Source organism: Aptenodytes patagonicus, chromosome 3 (assembly GCF_965638725.1).
Source record: "Aptenodytes patagonicus chromosome 3, bAptPat1.pri.cur, whole genome shotgun sequence".
NCBI classification, from domain to species: domain Eukaryota; kingdom Metazoa; phylum Chordata; class Aves; order Sphenisciformes; family Spheniscidae; genus Aptenodytes; species Aptenodytes patagonicus.
Genome location: NC_134951.1, coordinates 62,170,027 through 62,183,197, shown reverse-complemented (window position 1 = coordinate 62,183,197; position 13,171 = coordinate 62,170,027). Strand labels below are relative to the sequence as shown.

Below are 13,171 nucleotides of genomic sequence, written 5' to 3'. Positions count from 1 at the left end.
GAACAAACGCAGGCGGTGCTTGGGTGCATACTGGGCAAATATGCACAAGCATATTCACTGCCGTCCATACCAGCTGTTTCGCAATTACAGGACTGAGCAGAGGCATCACGCTTCTGAAGAAGCTGCTTTCCAGTAACCACTATTGAAGAACCACCCATAGGTACACACGCACCTCTGTAACAGCTCCTGTTGCAAGCCGTGGAGACTAAAACGTGACATTTTGCAAATGCCACCTTTGACAAATAGAATCATAAAATCATTAAGGTTGAATGGAAAGACCTCTAAGATCATTGGGTCCAACTGTCGACCCAACACCATGCCCACTAAACCATGTCCCTAAGCGCCTCATCTACATGTCTTTTAAATACCTCCAGGGATGGGGACTCAACCACTTCCCTGGGCAGCCTGGTCCAATGTTTAACCACTCTTTCAGGAAAGACATTTTTCCTCATGTCCAATCTAAACCTCCCCTGGCGCAACTTGAGGCCATTTCCTCTCGTCCTATCGCTTGTTACTTGGGAGAAGAGACCGACCCCCACCTCGCTACAACCTCCTTTCAGGTAGTTGTAGAGAGCGATGAGGTCTCCCCTCAGCCTCCTCTTCTCCAGGCTAAACCACCCCAGTTCCCTCAGCTGCTCCTCATAAGACTTGTTCTCCAGACCCCTCACCAGCCTCGTTGCCCTTCTCTGGACACGCTCCAGCACCTCAACGTCCTTCTTGTAGTGAGGGGCCAAGAATACTTACTGATTAAGCAAACCAGCCCTTTTTATCATGTAATTTCATTACCTTTTTCCAGAGAGTGTTGTGTTAAGGGAAGAGGTTCAAGCAAAGGAATACGAGTACTCTCTGCCACATACACATTGTGAAGAGAGAGTAGAAACTTCCCAAAACTTTCTTCAACTGCTAGGGGTTTGTTTATTAGCAAGACACAAGGTTCTCTCCAAGACAGGAGTGTGTGTCCCATGGTGCTGCTCATGATTCTGGTTATCCTACTCTCTGCTTTGTACAACTGTTACTGCAATAAACACATTGCACCTGCCTAGCACTTCTAATCTCAGGTTCTCACAGCTTTATGCAAACAGCCTCAAAACAAACCTGTAGAGCAGAACAATTTATAAAGGCAAGTACTGTGGCCAGAGAAGCATCATTCCACCCATCACATACATTCACATGAAGCACAGGACCACAGCTCAGTGGAGAAGACTGTCTGTGTGTAAAGACCTATCCTTCCAATTGAATAGATCCAACTACTCACAGGATTTTCTCCACATAGCTATGTTTCATCTCTAGCCAAAAATCACAGTATTTTAGGAACCTTCCCTACTACTTGTTAAGAACTTTCATAGCTAAATTTATCCTGTACTGAAATTACCCACTGGCATTTCTCCTAGTGCCACATTCAGTAGAAAAAAGATAGATCAAGGATTAGTCTTGCCTCCAAAATGCAATCATCAGCGTAATTCCCAGCGTTCAGTGGAAATCTCTCGTATCAGCCTCAGGATAAAGCAAAGACACTCTGGGCTGTCCAGTCGTGGCACTGAACATCCACGCAGAGACATCCCATCTTTTGGGACAGACTCTTATAGCAGGAAGTATTGTGATTAATTGCTATATGACTATTTTGCCACTGGTAAGTCCTTATGGAGATGAGATTGTTTAGTTAGGAGTTATGTATTTGATTAGAATTAACTACTTATCCCATCACATACAGTAACATGACCTGTTATTTTGCACTTTATTAGTGAAAAATTTATTAGAATGAATCCGTGAAGAACAATTTTTAAATTAGAATTTTATGCAGCAAGTGGCATTTTCATTGAAAAAAAAATTGAAATGTAATTTTAAAATAAAATTTAGTTTTGGAAAGAATTAAAACAAGGATAATACTGTGCTGTTTTGACATCTTTAGAAGGTAAGATTTTTTTTTTATTTTAACCATTTTTATGTAAAGCAACAGAAATTTTGGATTAGAATCTCAGATGATCATTGGCAATCATCATATCTTTGTACAAAACAGTCTCTTTGCAGCACCCGAAAATTGAATTTAAAAAATTAACTTTTGGGGAGTTTTAAATGAAGCAAAATGACCTGTTCCTACCCAGTTGTACTCAAAAGACTCCTTGTCAAACCTGACAGGAACCTGAAGCCTCCTGTGCCTAGGTCAGCTGTGGGTTGTCAGCAACCTGTAATGCATCTCCTGGGCACCTCACAGAGCGGACAGATACTATGATCGCAACAGTGGCAGTGAAGACAGTAAGATCTCTCTCCTGTCAATGGGGTTTACCTTTCAGCTGCCCACCTCGCTTTAAGCAACCTACAAGAATTAAAAAAGATCTTACTTGGCAAACCTGTCTTGAGGTCCAATACCCTTAGTGCAGCCAGACAGATTGTCCTTCCTCTCTCTCTTTGGGTCTGATGAGGCCTTTTAGCTAACAGAGAGCTGACATCTCTTTTGGGTGGTGTGCTGCCCACCCGTAGGCTCAGGAAAGCTGTAACTGATTGGAGGCACTGTGCAAAATAACAGCAGCCGTGACAGAAAACTATAATGAAAACAGTTGTGAGGATACATACATAAACAGAGATTTTTACAGTCCAATAAGCCAATAAGAGAACATCAGAGAAATATATTAAAAAGGGTAGCATGGAGGCAGGTAAGATATATTTCGCTGTTTTAAATTATGTGATCACCAAAATCAATGACATAAGAGAACAAGGTTAAAAAACCACATTTTTCCAAATAGCAAACAGAAGAGAAAGGCAGAGAGGGATACCGGCCTCTTCATTCCCCTGGGTACCCACAACTCTGGGTTTTTTTAGGAGCAGGGAAGAAGTTTCCAGGCTGAAAAGACAGCCTTGTTCAACTCTGGACCTCAGTTTAAACTGCAGACCAAGCTAAACAGCAAAGAAAGAACGCATTAATTTTTTCTTCTCAGCTTCTGTGAAGGGGTGGAAAGGAGAGTCAGAAAAGAGGAACATGGTGGTGACAGGAGCTGAGCCAGCAGAGAACAACGTTTGCCTTTTGGAGACTTCATCAGCCTCCTGTCAGCTAACAACCCCAGAGCCGCTTGTTGTCCAACAGGGAAACCCGTAACCGCTGCGTATCATCTGCTCCAGTCTCGCCCTCTCCAACTGGACATTTTTGTCTCTGGAAAACCTGTGGCCAGAGGACAGCACAAAGTCACAGGGTCACCATCTCTGTGACACCCTTCTCTGGCTGGTGGCCCTGAGGCTGTGGAGTTGTCCTGGGGACAGTGGAAATAGCCGTTAAGAAGAAATCTTAAAAAGCAGTGATAGAAGGAAAGAGGAGATTCAGAATTATTAAGGTGTTTCCCCCCTGTAACATCTCTACAGTTAACTAATATCGAAACAGCCTGAGAGAAAGCCCGTACTTTATCTTCTTAGCAGCATTTTTCAGCATTTTTGGACAGGTGAGCCTTGACTGAGAACCTACAAAAATTTGACTGCCTTCTGCCAACTGCCATGTGCATGGATACCTATGACCCTCTTATAAGTCACAACTCTGAGCTAAAATACTAGTCTAATGGAAAAAGAAGAGATGCCAAACAGTTAAGGACTTCCACCACAGCCTTCCAGCCCCGTTGAACAGGTAGAGAGGAAGGAAGGATCCACCAAAACCAAACTTCAAGAGTTGCTGTTGAAGTGCCCGTATCCAGTGAGTGGACATTGCTGCAGTGCATGGTACCAGCACAAAGTCCAGCAACAGGTGTTGTGGAAACAAAAAGCCTGCTCTACTAGAGGAGACCCAGAGTTAGATGTTGTCCCAACAACAGACACCAGTTTCTTGGGGTGGTTTAAAGGGAGGACTGCGCTCTCCTTGAGATGTTCAGCAAGCTGACACATCTGCTTGACTCCTCTCATCAGAGTGATAAGGAGAAACTACCGAGTCTGAGTTTTTGCGAGTCGGTCTCATAGCTTGAGTAGAAGTGGAAAGTTCAGCCGACACCTTTATGTTCCTTCTAAAAAAGCTCTTTGTGTTCTTTTATTTGAGTCTTTTTGTTTTAAAGGGAAGATCAAGAAGCAGCAGGACCAGCACTGGTTGCCACAGCAGCAACAAAAAACATTGGTTAGAGTTTTTGTCTCCAGGTCTTGTTTCCATGTGGGTTCTCTGATGTTTAATGAGAGTTGAACTCATATTACAACCTTTTCCCAGGAAGAGATTAACTAGGTCTTATTTCTTCAACACCTCTGCCTATTTCCACAAAATTTGTAGCTCCCTGTTATCTGTAACACCTCATCAAACCTTGATCTTCCGTCAAACTTGTTCAAACTGGCCACTAATTTAAAAAAGTACTAGAGTGAGATAGCAGGTAGGACACACAATTAATGCGGAGAAAATCTATTTCCGCTACTTTTCCACTTCCTCTTCCCATAGATACGTGGGAGGCTTAGCAGCCAGGAACACCACCACCAGGTAAAGGGATTCTGTGAAAAGAGGGGGCTCTTTCCCTTTGTTGCCTCAACAAATCACTTCCTACAGCAAGAGACAGCCTCTGCCCATATGACCTCGCAGCCGTTTTCAGCTCCTCCCTCCATCCAATTTGCTGCAGCGCAACAAAGCGCTCCAAAAATAACATTTACTTTTCAAAACTGGAAAATGGCACAAACCACCCCAAAGGAGAGAATGACAACGGCATGAGTTCAGCGCAGATTCGTGAACTGACCTTCCCTGCCAGGGACAGAAAACTGGAACCTCACAGAAAGAGACTGAATGGAACCAGATCGAACAAAAGTGCCAGAAACCGCGGCCATCGATGGCCAAATCCTGCCGAAAGGATAACTCACCCGCCTGTCAGTCCTTCGCTAGAGAGAGCGCGAGGACTGTGTCACGGCTCTACAGCTATAAACGCCTCCACTTTGCAAGTCTGCGCGCACAATAGGCTGGAGCCTGCACATTAAGTGAGGAGAAAGTTAGAGATCAGAAATTTTCCAAATGATAGCTTTAAAGTTGGGGATCAGCAGAGCGTGAACATCTGATTTCAATTCTGAACTATTTTTGATTAGCGGACATTGATGCAGTACCCCAAATACACTTACAGTTTCTGTTCAAAACGGTATTCTTCAGTAACGATAGAGCTGTTATGTATGAACTGCTAAACAGAGGCCACACCACTGCTGCTGAATGGACTAAAAGTTGGACCAGGCAGAGGAGAAATAAACTAAATCATTCTCTTTGAACAGACAGAGCCAGATTTGCCACTACCTTACATCTTGTATAACCATTTAGATCATGTCTATGTAGGGTAACTTTTATGAAAATGAAGTTATAAATGCATAATAAATCCATCTAGAAAAATTCCTTGCCTATGAAGAACAGAAAGTAATTTTAATTTGTAAAGTAATAAAAGCTGAATGCCAAATTGTAATGCTAAAATTGAAGTCAGAAGTTATATGAAGACAGGTTTTCAGAAGCAGAATTTTTTTGATGTAATATTTGAAAGTGATCAATTCAACTTCTGCTCTTGAAAAATTTTCTGAGCTTTGATCTCGCTCCAAGTTTAGCCCAGAACAACTATTATATGGCTGACATTAAAAGTCTCAAAACAAAGTGATTTATAATGGAAACACGGAAAATAAATCACTATTTCAGAACTTCCTCACACACCACAGATTAGATCCAGGTCAGACAAAGTTGTCATTGAGTACATGAGCTCTCCCTGCTGCAGCTGAGGACCACAACACACAGAAGAGCACATTCAGTTAATGAACTCGATCATATATACACAGTGACTTGTGCCTTCCTAGGTATCATCGGTTTTTTGGAGAGGCGCTTAAAGATTATAATCTACAAGATTGTAACATGACCACAGTCAGTAACTTGCAGCGAGTTGAGAAGCAAGGCTTGCTCTGGCTGGAGCAAGTAGATACATTCACCAACACCCTGCTGAAGAATATTTGACCGTCAAACTGAGAAGAGCCATTAACATCCTGAATTAATGGGCTTAGTGGTTTTCAAACGAGGTATTTTCATGATGGACATGGTGTGGATTCAGCAACGTTTGCCCTTTAACAAATACAGCTTCAGTTTCAAAGATTTAATTAGGCTTAATACCATTAGGGAACCATTACTGATTTTATGCTGTTGTTGTTACTGCTTTAACTATCAGTTTCTGAACCAAAAATTGCAGACAGTTGGCTTGACCAAGAGTCAAGTTTTAGGAATGCAAAAGCAAATCCAAGGTACAGATGAGCTTCAGATGTGGACAGGCTTCACAGGGTTTAATAGGCTCTCCAGAGTTTGTCAGGTCACAGAGGCTTTTGGGGGGGTGCGCGTGCCCGCGTTTGTTTCTTTGTGTTTTTCATTTGTTTTAAACACTGCTGGCCTCAGCCAGAGCCATCAGAATTCATACGAGCAGTTATTGCATGCAACAACTAAAAAAAACTCACAACAATCTTTTCTGGTTTATTGTATACAATTTACAAAAAAACAAAAACAAATGAAAATTATCTTCTCAATAAGCAATCCTTGATCACCACCACGTGTTTCTAAAACAGCCAGATGTTCACAGTTTAAGAAGCCAAATACTACTACTTTTTTGTAAACGTTAATGGTGAAAGAACAATAATAATGGTTTTAGTCAATCATCATTAGTACTTGAAAGTACAAATATAAATCAAATAAGACTAAAAAAACTTGTACAATAATATCCGCTATAAACAAAGCTAATTAAAAAGAACTGCTCTCAACCTGCGTTGTAGGTTTCATCTTGTTTTAAAATTAAAAGCAGTATTTATTTTTCTGAAGCATCCAAATGAATGTTCATATCCAGATGTCCTTACAAAGAAACACGATCTTCTTTCTTTCCTCATTTTTTAATCTGTTTATATTATATTTTACTTCTGATTGTCTTTTTCTTCCTTGGCAATCCTCTTTGTCACACCACTGAAATACTTCTCACGGAATGAATTGTGTCCCCTGTATGGCATATATTGACCGTCCAACAAGTAAGAATTCTGATCTTGATCCTGCATGGTATCAAAATGCAAGCGTTAGGTTTTACAGTAGTATGCTCAGCATGTATTGCCATTGGTTTTCCTCCAAACTTTTTCAGACAATTACAAGCAAGAGTAAAGTTGTTGGTTTTTTGTTTGGTTGGGGTTTGTTTGTTTGTTTGTTTTTTTTTTTACAATTCAATGGCAAACATTTAAGTCATTAGATTGATTAAAGAATTCCAAAAATAGAATGCTAAGGTTTCCATTAGGATTAACAAGAACATATACCTCCTACTGCAAAGTCTTAACATTTAACAGAAAAGAAAATCCATATGCAATGGATTCTCATTTGACATTGATCAAATACAAGCTGTAAGCAGACAAGGGGTTTTTGTTGGTTTTTTGTTTGTTTTTTTTTTTTTTATGTACTCATTCAAATTTTCATTATTCTACTCTGTACAGCAAAATGATGCAAGTTGTCAGTACCAGACACTTGAAGTTTTAACAGTGCTGCATCACTGGAAATATCTCACCTAACATCACCAGAATCCAACCCTTGCATGAATGAATGAGAGCACAGGTACTATACCACACAGACTTTTATAAAGGAAAATATAAAGATTAGTTTCCAGAAAAAATACCATCTGGAGAATTCAATCACTCTAAGGTTTGTGGCAGGCAGATACAAACAGAAGAGGAACACAAATGACTAAAATGAGTTCCTACAGTTACTGAAGCGCAATCAGAGAATTTTTTCTTATGCAGTATTCACGTACTTCCGAAAGTTAAAGTTGACACAGTAAATCCCTACACACAATACCTATTTTACATCAGCCAAGAACATAGTTTAGAAAATTGGCCCATTATATATGCAAAAATTTAGTTCAATGTGTACTGTGGCTTTATGTAATTAAGATACAGTATTGATAATATTAGTTGACAAGTAAGATAAACAATTCATCAAACTTCGAATGCAAAAGAAAACTGATGGCAACTTTTAAGAACAGTTTTACACTTATGGTTGATGTCAGTTTATTATGCTCAATAGCAAGATGGAACAGAGATAAACAGGCTCACATAGAACAACTGAACTGTGCAAAGAGAAAATAAAAATGAGCACACGACAGAACTGAACCTCCATTCCACTAAGTGTTTCTTCTCAATGCATCCTCATTGCTATGATTTTTTTAAGCAATGTAGCAACATACAGATTGGTTCATTACTTAGGTTTACAGTTCAGAGTTATTTGTTCATATCTGAAAATAAGGTTACTGTGGAATGCTTTAGCATAAGTAGTAGGAACATGGAAGTAGATTTAAGTCAGTATTTTCAAACTACGCAAGTATTACAGTGCAAGGATGAACTGAATCCTAGCAGACAATCTCCCTCTTCAGCTATTTTGTAGCCTTTCCAGGCTTTCACCAAGCAAGATCAACACCTCATCTTGCTTTGGATATCCTAATATGCATTCTAAAGGAGTGAAACAAAAGGTTTTTCAACACAGCAAGATGTTTGTGTGCATATACAAGTGCCCTCTTCTGGACACAATGAGATATTCCTATGAAGTTGTTCTCATCTGCTATCCTAGCAGGCATCAGAAGCATGCCACTGGCTTAAATTAACCTGCTAAAAGTTAAGTGCCATGTGGATATCCATGTACATGTACACCAGTAGCAGCAAATTAGTTCTATTTAAATACTGCGATGTTGGAAAATAGCAGGAGAAAATGACCTCAGTAAACCCACTGCAGACACAGTACTATCTATTGTCTTTTGGTCACCTGTGAGAGACTGCCATCTCTAAGACCATTCTCAGGCTGACAATCAACAGGCTTCTAACATGTCCATGGGGAAAAAAAAAATTACTATTGGCAGACAAAAACAAGGAGGATTTAAGACACACTCCTCTCACAGCCAGCCTGTACCCACTTCTCCAGATCTCTTATACGGGACCACTCTGAGGAAAAGAGCACTTATTCTTCCCCTGAATTTGCAGGTCAGTAATCCTTCTTTGACCTAAACATAGAATATGTTTTTATACTTTTGAGATGTGTTTTAATGATAATTCTACATAATTTGCTTGTTTTGAGAAATGGATGGGATATTTGACCCTGAAGGATAATGATATATGTGTCAACAGTATTTTAACATAAAAATTAATCCTTACAGCCTCTAAGAGGTCACACATCTGTACACCATTCATCTTGATTCCTTAAGTAACAAAATGCTGATTCAGGGTGAAGGGAGGAAGGAAGAAGGGAACTACCCCCCTCTACCCCCAAGCTGCTTAGGGCAAAGAGAGGATATGATATGTAAGAGAACAAACTTCGAGTTAAATACAGCTGTAAGAGGAGCATCTGCATTCATGAAATGGAAACAGGCTTGGTGCATCACTCCACAGCAGAATCCATTTTGTAAATCCAGGCTTCATCAAAAGCTATGCAAATCATTGCTCGCTAGATGAGAGGAGATAATGCAGTCAGGAACAGATTTCTCGGGAGAGCTTACAAAGGAAGCTCCTGGCCCACATCACAGTAATTCCAGCTTAAGAGCTTCCATTCCCTACCTCTCCCCTGTACAGACATGACTGCCCAATAAGATGGTAATTGCTTTAAAGAAAAGTAACAGATTGGGAATTGCTTCTTAAAAAAGGGAAAAGAAAATAAGATACCCTGAACTACCTGGAGATGCCACTCACTGTTGACATTTACTGGTCAAAACAGTTTTATGGGCAACGTGAGAACTGATCAAAGTAAGAGGAATTCTTAGATTTCAGAGACTAATGATTTCCGAACAAATTCTAAATTAGGGTATTTTATATCTATACAGGGAGCTGAATGGGTACAATCTGAACACTAGGGATAGGCCGCATTTAACTCTACAGAGATAAGAACTTGTCAAAAATCATCTTCATGAAACAATTTGTTGTGACTACTTGCACTAGACCTGATGCCTGGGCATCAGGCACAGGCTCATTTCAGTAAGGAAGCCAGTCAAACATCCTCAGTTAAGCTCTATCTTGAGTAGCGTAAATTGGTAGAATATGCACTCTAAATATTTGGCAGGAATGTTTTGCAGTGAGAGAAGATCTCCTACGGAGGGTGTCAGCGGCAGCGTCAACTCTCTCTCAAGTGCATTAATTGTCCAGTGCAGTTAATATGGATGTTTTTTCCTTTCTCTCGCCTTTTTTTTTTTTTTTAATTTAAGTTCAGGGAATGGAGTTGAACGACAGTGTTTTAAGGGAGATAGTCTCTTTCCTCCTCTTAACATGACACACTGGAAGAGGAGTAAGGAGTACTGCTTGTGACACACAGCTGCATCTAGAGGTGAGGAGCTTTTTTCACTTATTTCCTTTGAAAAAACTGTACGTAGTTTTCAAGGCATAAAGTTTGTAATTGGTCACTCAACACAAAACAGTGAGACTTCCCAAGAAATCATTTCCAAGACTGATCAGCAACGATCAGCCTACTTGGAACTAAGTCAGCTCTTTCCCCAGTCTGCCAGCACTACCAAGACGACAAAGACTTCTTTTATTTGTAAAAGTCAGAACCGAAGATGTTCACTAATCCCTGGTCATTCTTTATCATCATCCTTGGTTCTCACTTTGAATAATTTAAGTTCTCAAAACAGCAGACTAATTGCAAACAACAGTTATCACATAAAACTTTTGCTCTGAAATGTTTTACGATGACTTCTGTGACAACTGAAAACCAATAAAGCTCTTGTCAAAGTGCTTGCTACCAAATGGCTTTTAGCTAATATGAGTTTTCAACTCAACGCTGACTTGTTCTAAAGACAACACCAAAAAAGGTGTTACAGATCTCCAATAATAATGAAAGAGATGGAAGAAAGAGGGGGAAGCTTAAAGATAACAAGAAAGCTTTGTTTTTCTTTAAATCTTGGCAAATATTAAGTGAAATTCTAAAGGTTTTTATGAACCTAGCATGCCTCAGTTCAGCCTCAGGGTAATTACCCGCATTCAGTTTTTGTTTAAAAAAATCTTCCTAGCCTTATCACAGCTTCCTACCACTCTACATCTGGTGCTGGACAGTAGCTATAGAAACCACTTGTAGTAATGTTACACAGCTATAAACAACGCCGAGCAGTTTCCAAATCAGGGACAACAGGGTCATATCCAGGAACCGACACTGCTAAATTCAGTAGGAAAAATTCTACACCAGTAACAACTCTGGAGTGACCGTGTGACATGGAAATGCTGGACCCATTCAGCGTGGTGGATTTGTATGCCCGATGCTCCAGAGTCCTTTCATGGGCAGTCATATGCCCAGAGCTCATCCTTCAGTCAAGTTTTCTGTTTCATCTTGCTACATAATTTCTAGGTGTTTCTCTTAGCCCTTGTCAATTACAGATCTCTCCTCCAATTTTTTTTTTCAAGAAGTCCTAATTAGAAATTTCAGAACTAGGTAGCATTTACCAGCCAAATAGATACCAGATATTTCTGTAAGACGGCCAGCAGAGGAATGAAACAATTCAGCAATAGCTGAAATAATTCAGCATGGGGAAATCAACAAGCCTCAGAAAACAGAAAGCTAGACATACTGTTGTAAAAAAAAAAAAAAGGGAACCCAAACAACCCTACAGTTAAACCCTGTTAGCAAGTCTACTTGTTCTGAAAATAGTTGGTTGATCACCAGATATAGATATCCAAGAACCTTGTGGTAATAAAGCTGTAAGTTTTTATACTCCAGTTTTGCTACTGATTAAGCACTTACCAGTTATTTGACATTTATATTAAAAAATAATGATGACAATTCAGATATAGTGGCACAAATTGAGACCTTTCAGTCTTACATAACTTACATATATTTTTTAAGGATTTGAAAAATAAACTGGCACAGTACATTTTTACTTGATTCAGGCTGGAAGAATTGGTTCAAATCTCCTCTGACCTAAAGCAGAAGACTGGACTCCTATTAGATCAGAGTCGACAGACATTACAACATGAATCTACTCGGCCAACAGCTTCTCATTCTTCTGCTACCGCTGTATTCCAGTTCTTACATATGAATGCCTACAGTCTTTAGAGAGCTAGACTTGTGTTTTTACGGCTTTAAAAAACCCTCCCTTCACAGTTCAATGAGGGTAGACTCACACATAGTCCTGCCTGCTACAATATCAATTAGAAAGTTTTATTTCAGGTTTAGAGAGATATTGGGGAGATCCATATCTGTTTAATACCAGAAGAATGGACACTAATGCCCATAGGAAAAAGTAATACATCAGACTAGTAAGCTCTCACCTCATATCACTTCTGTTTTGTTCCTCTCCCATTCCACGCTCCTATTCTTCACTTCTCTAATTCTTCTGCTTTCAGAGTTTTAGAAGACTAGAAGTCACCAGCTGGCTACTGCTAGCTGCCCTCTACAACAACTGCCTTCATTCACTTTTACTATTATCACTATAACTTAAGACTGGGGAGGAGGGGAGTTACTAATGACCACCGTAGCTGTCCAAAAAAACCCTTAAATGTTAAAAAACAAACAACTCTTCTGCTCATATTGTGCACGTGCTGGAAAAGTCTATTCATATCAACACTGTGTTTCGTAAGAAATCTTTTCCAGTTTTCATCGTAAACTTAAACAGAACAGACTGGACGCTTACAAGACAGCAAGTTATATACCACCTTTCGTGATGTTTTTAATCCAACATTTATGATCTTCATGCTTATGATTAGTTATGATAGATCAATACTTCAACTAGACATATTCATTTTTTACATTCACTTTGGTCTCCTTTATATTACAAGCACAATCAAATTGCACCACTGATTTCACATTCAGTAACTGATTGAATTCATCTCCAGTTAAGAGTTTAGAGTGTTACTAGTGAAATCGAATTTGCTGTGAAATTTGGAATTCATTATTGGTGGCAAACACTGGCGAAACCGAAGGACTGTATAATGACACTACATGATTTGTAAAACTTCTTAGCCACTTGCGAGTACTACACTAAGCTGAATTAAAAGGCATCTGTGAGTGCCTGTTACAAACCAGTTTAGTAAAGCAGACAGGAACTGTCCGGAAACATAAATGCTTATATATTCATAAAAATTCACTCTTTCATTTGGGAAAAAGAAAAATGGCCACAGCTCCAACTATTGAATTTTATGATCATATCTGATGAGTCTGATACTGAGAAGTATCCAATTCAAAGGTTGTTCAAGATATTAAGACAGTAAAAAACACATCCCAGGTAAGGGA

General features: G+C 39.6%; 1 protein-coding gene across 4 annotated transcripts in view; it reads right to left on the bottom strand.

The window, feature by feature from the left end:
• Positions 1-6,394: 6,394 nt before the first annotated feature.
• Positions 6,395-13,171, bottom strand: part of TRMT11 (tRNA methyltransferase 11) — a 30,334-nt gene continuing 23,557 nt past the window's right edge. For all 4 annotated transcript variants that reach the window (XM_076333540.1, XM_076333542.1, XM_076333544.1 and 1 more), the window contains one exon: positions 6,395-6,984. In XM_076333540.1, the coding sequence (XP_076189655.1) occupies positions 6,853-6,984 (132 nt within the window). In that variant the 3' untranslated portion in view covers positions 6,395-6,852. The remainder of the gene's footprint in view (positions 6,985-13,171) is intronic.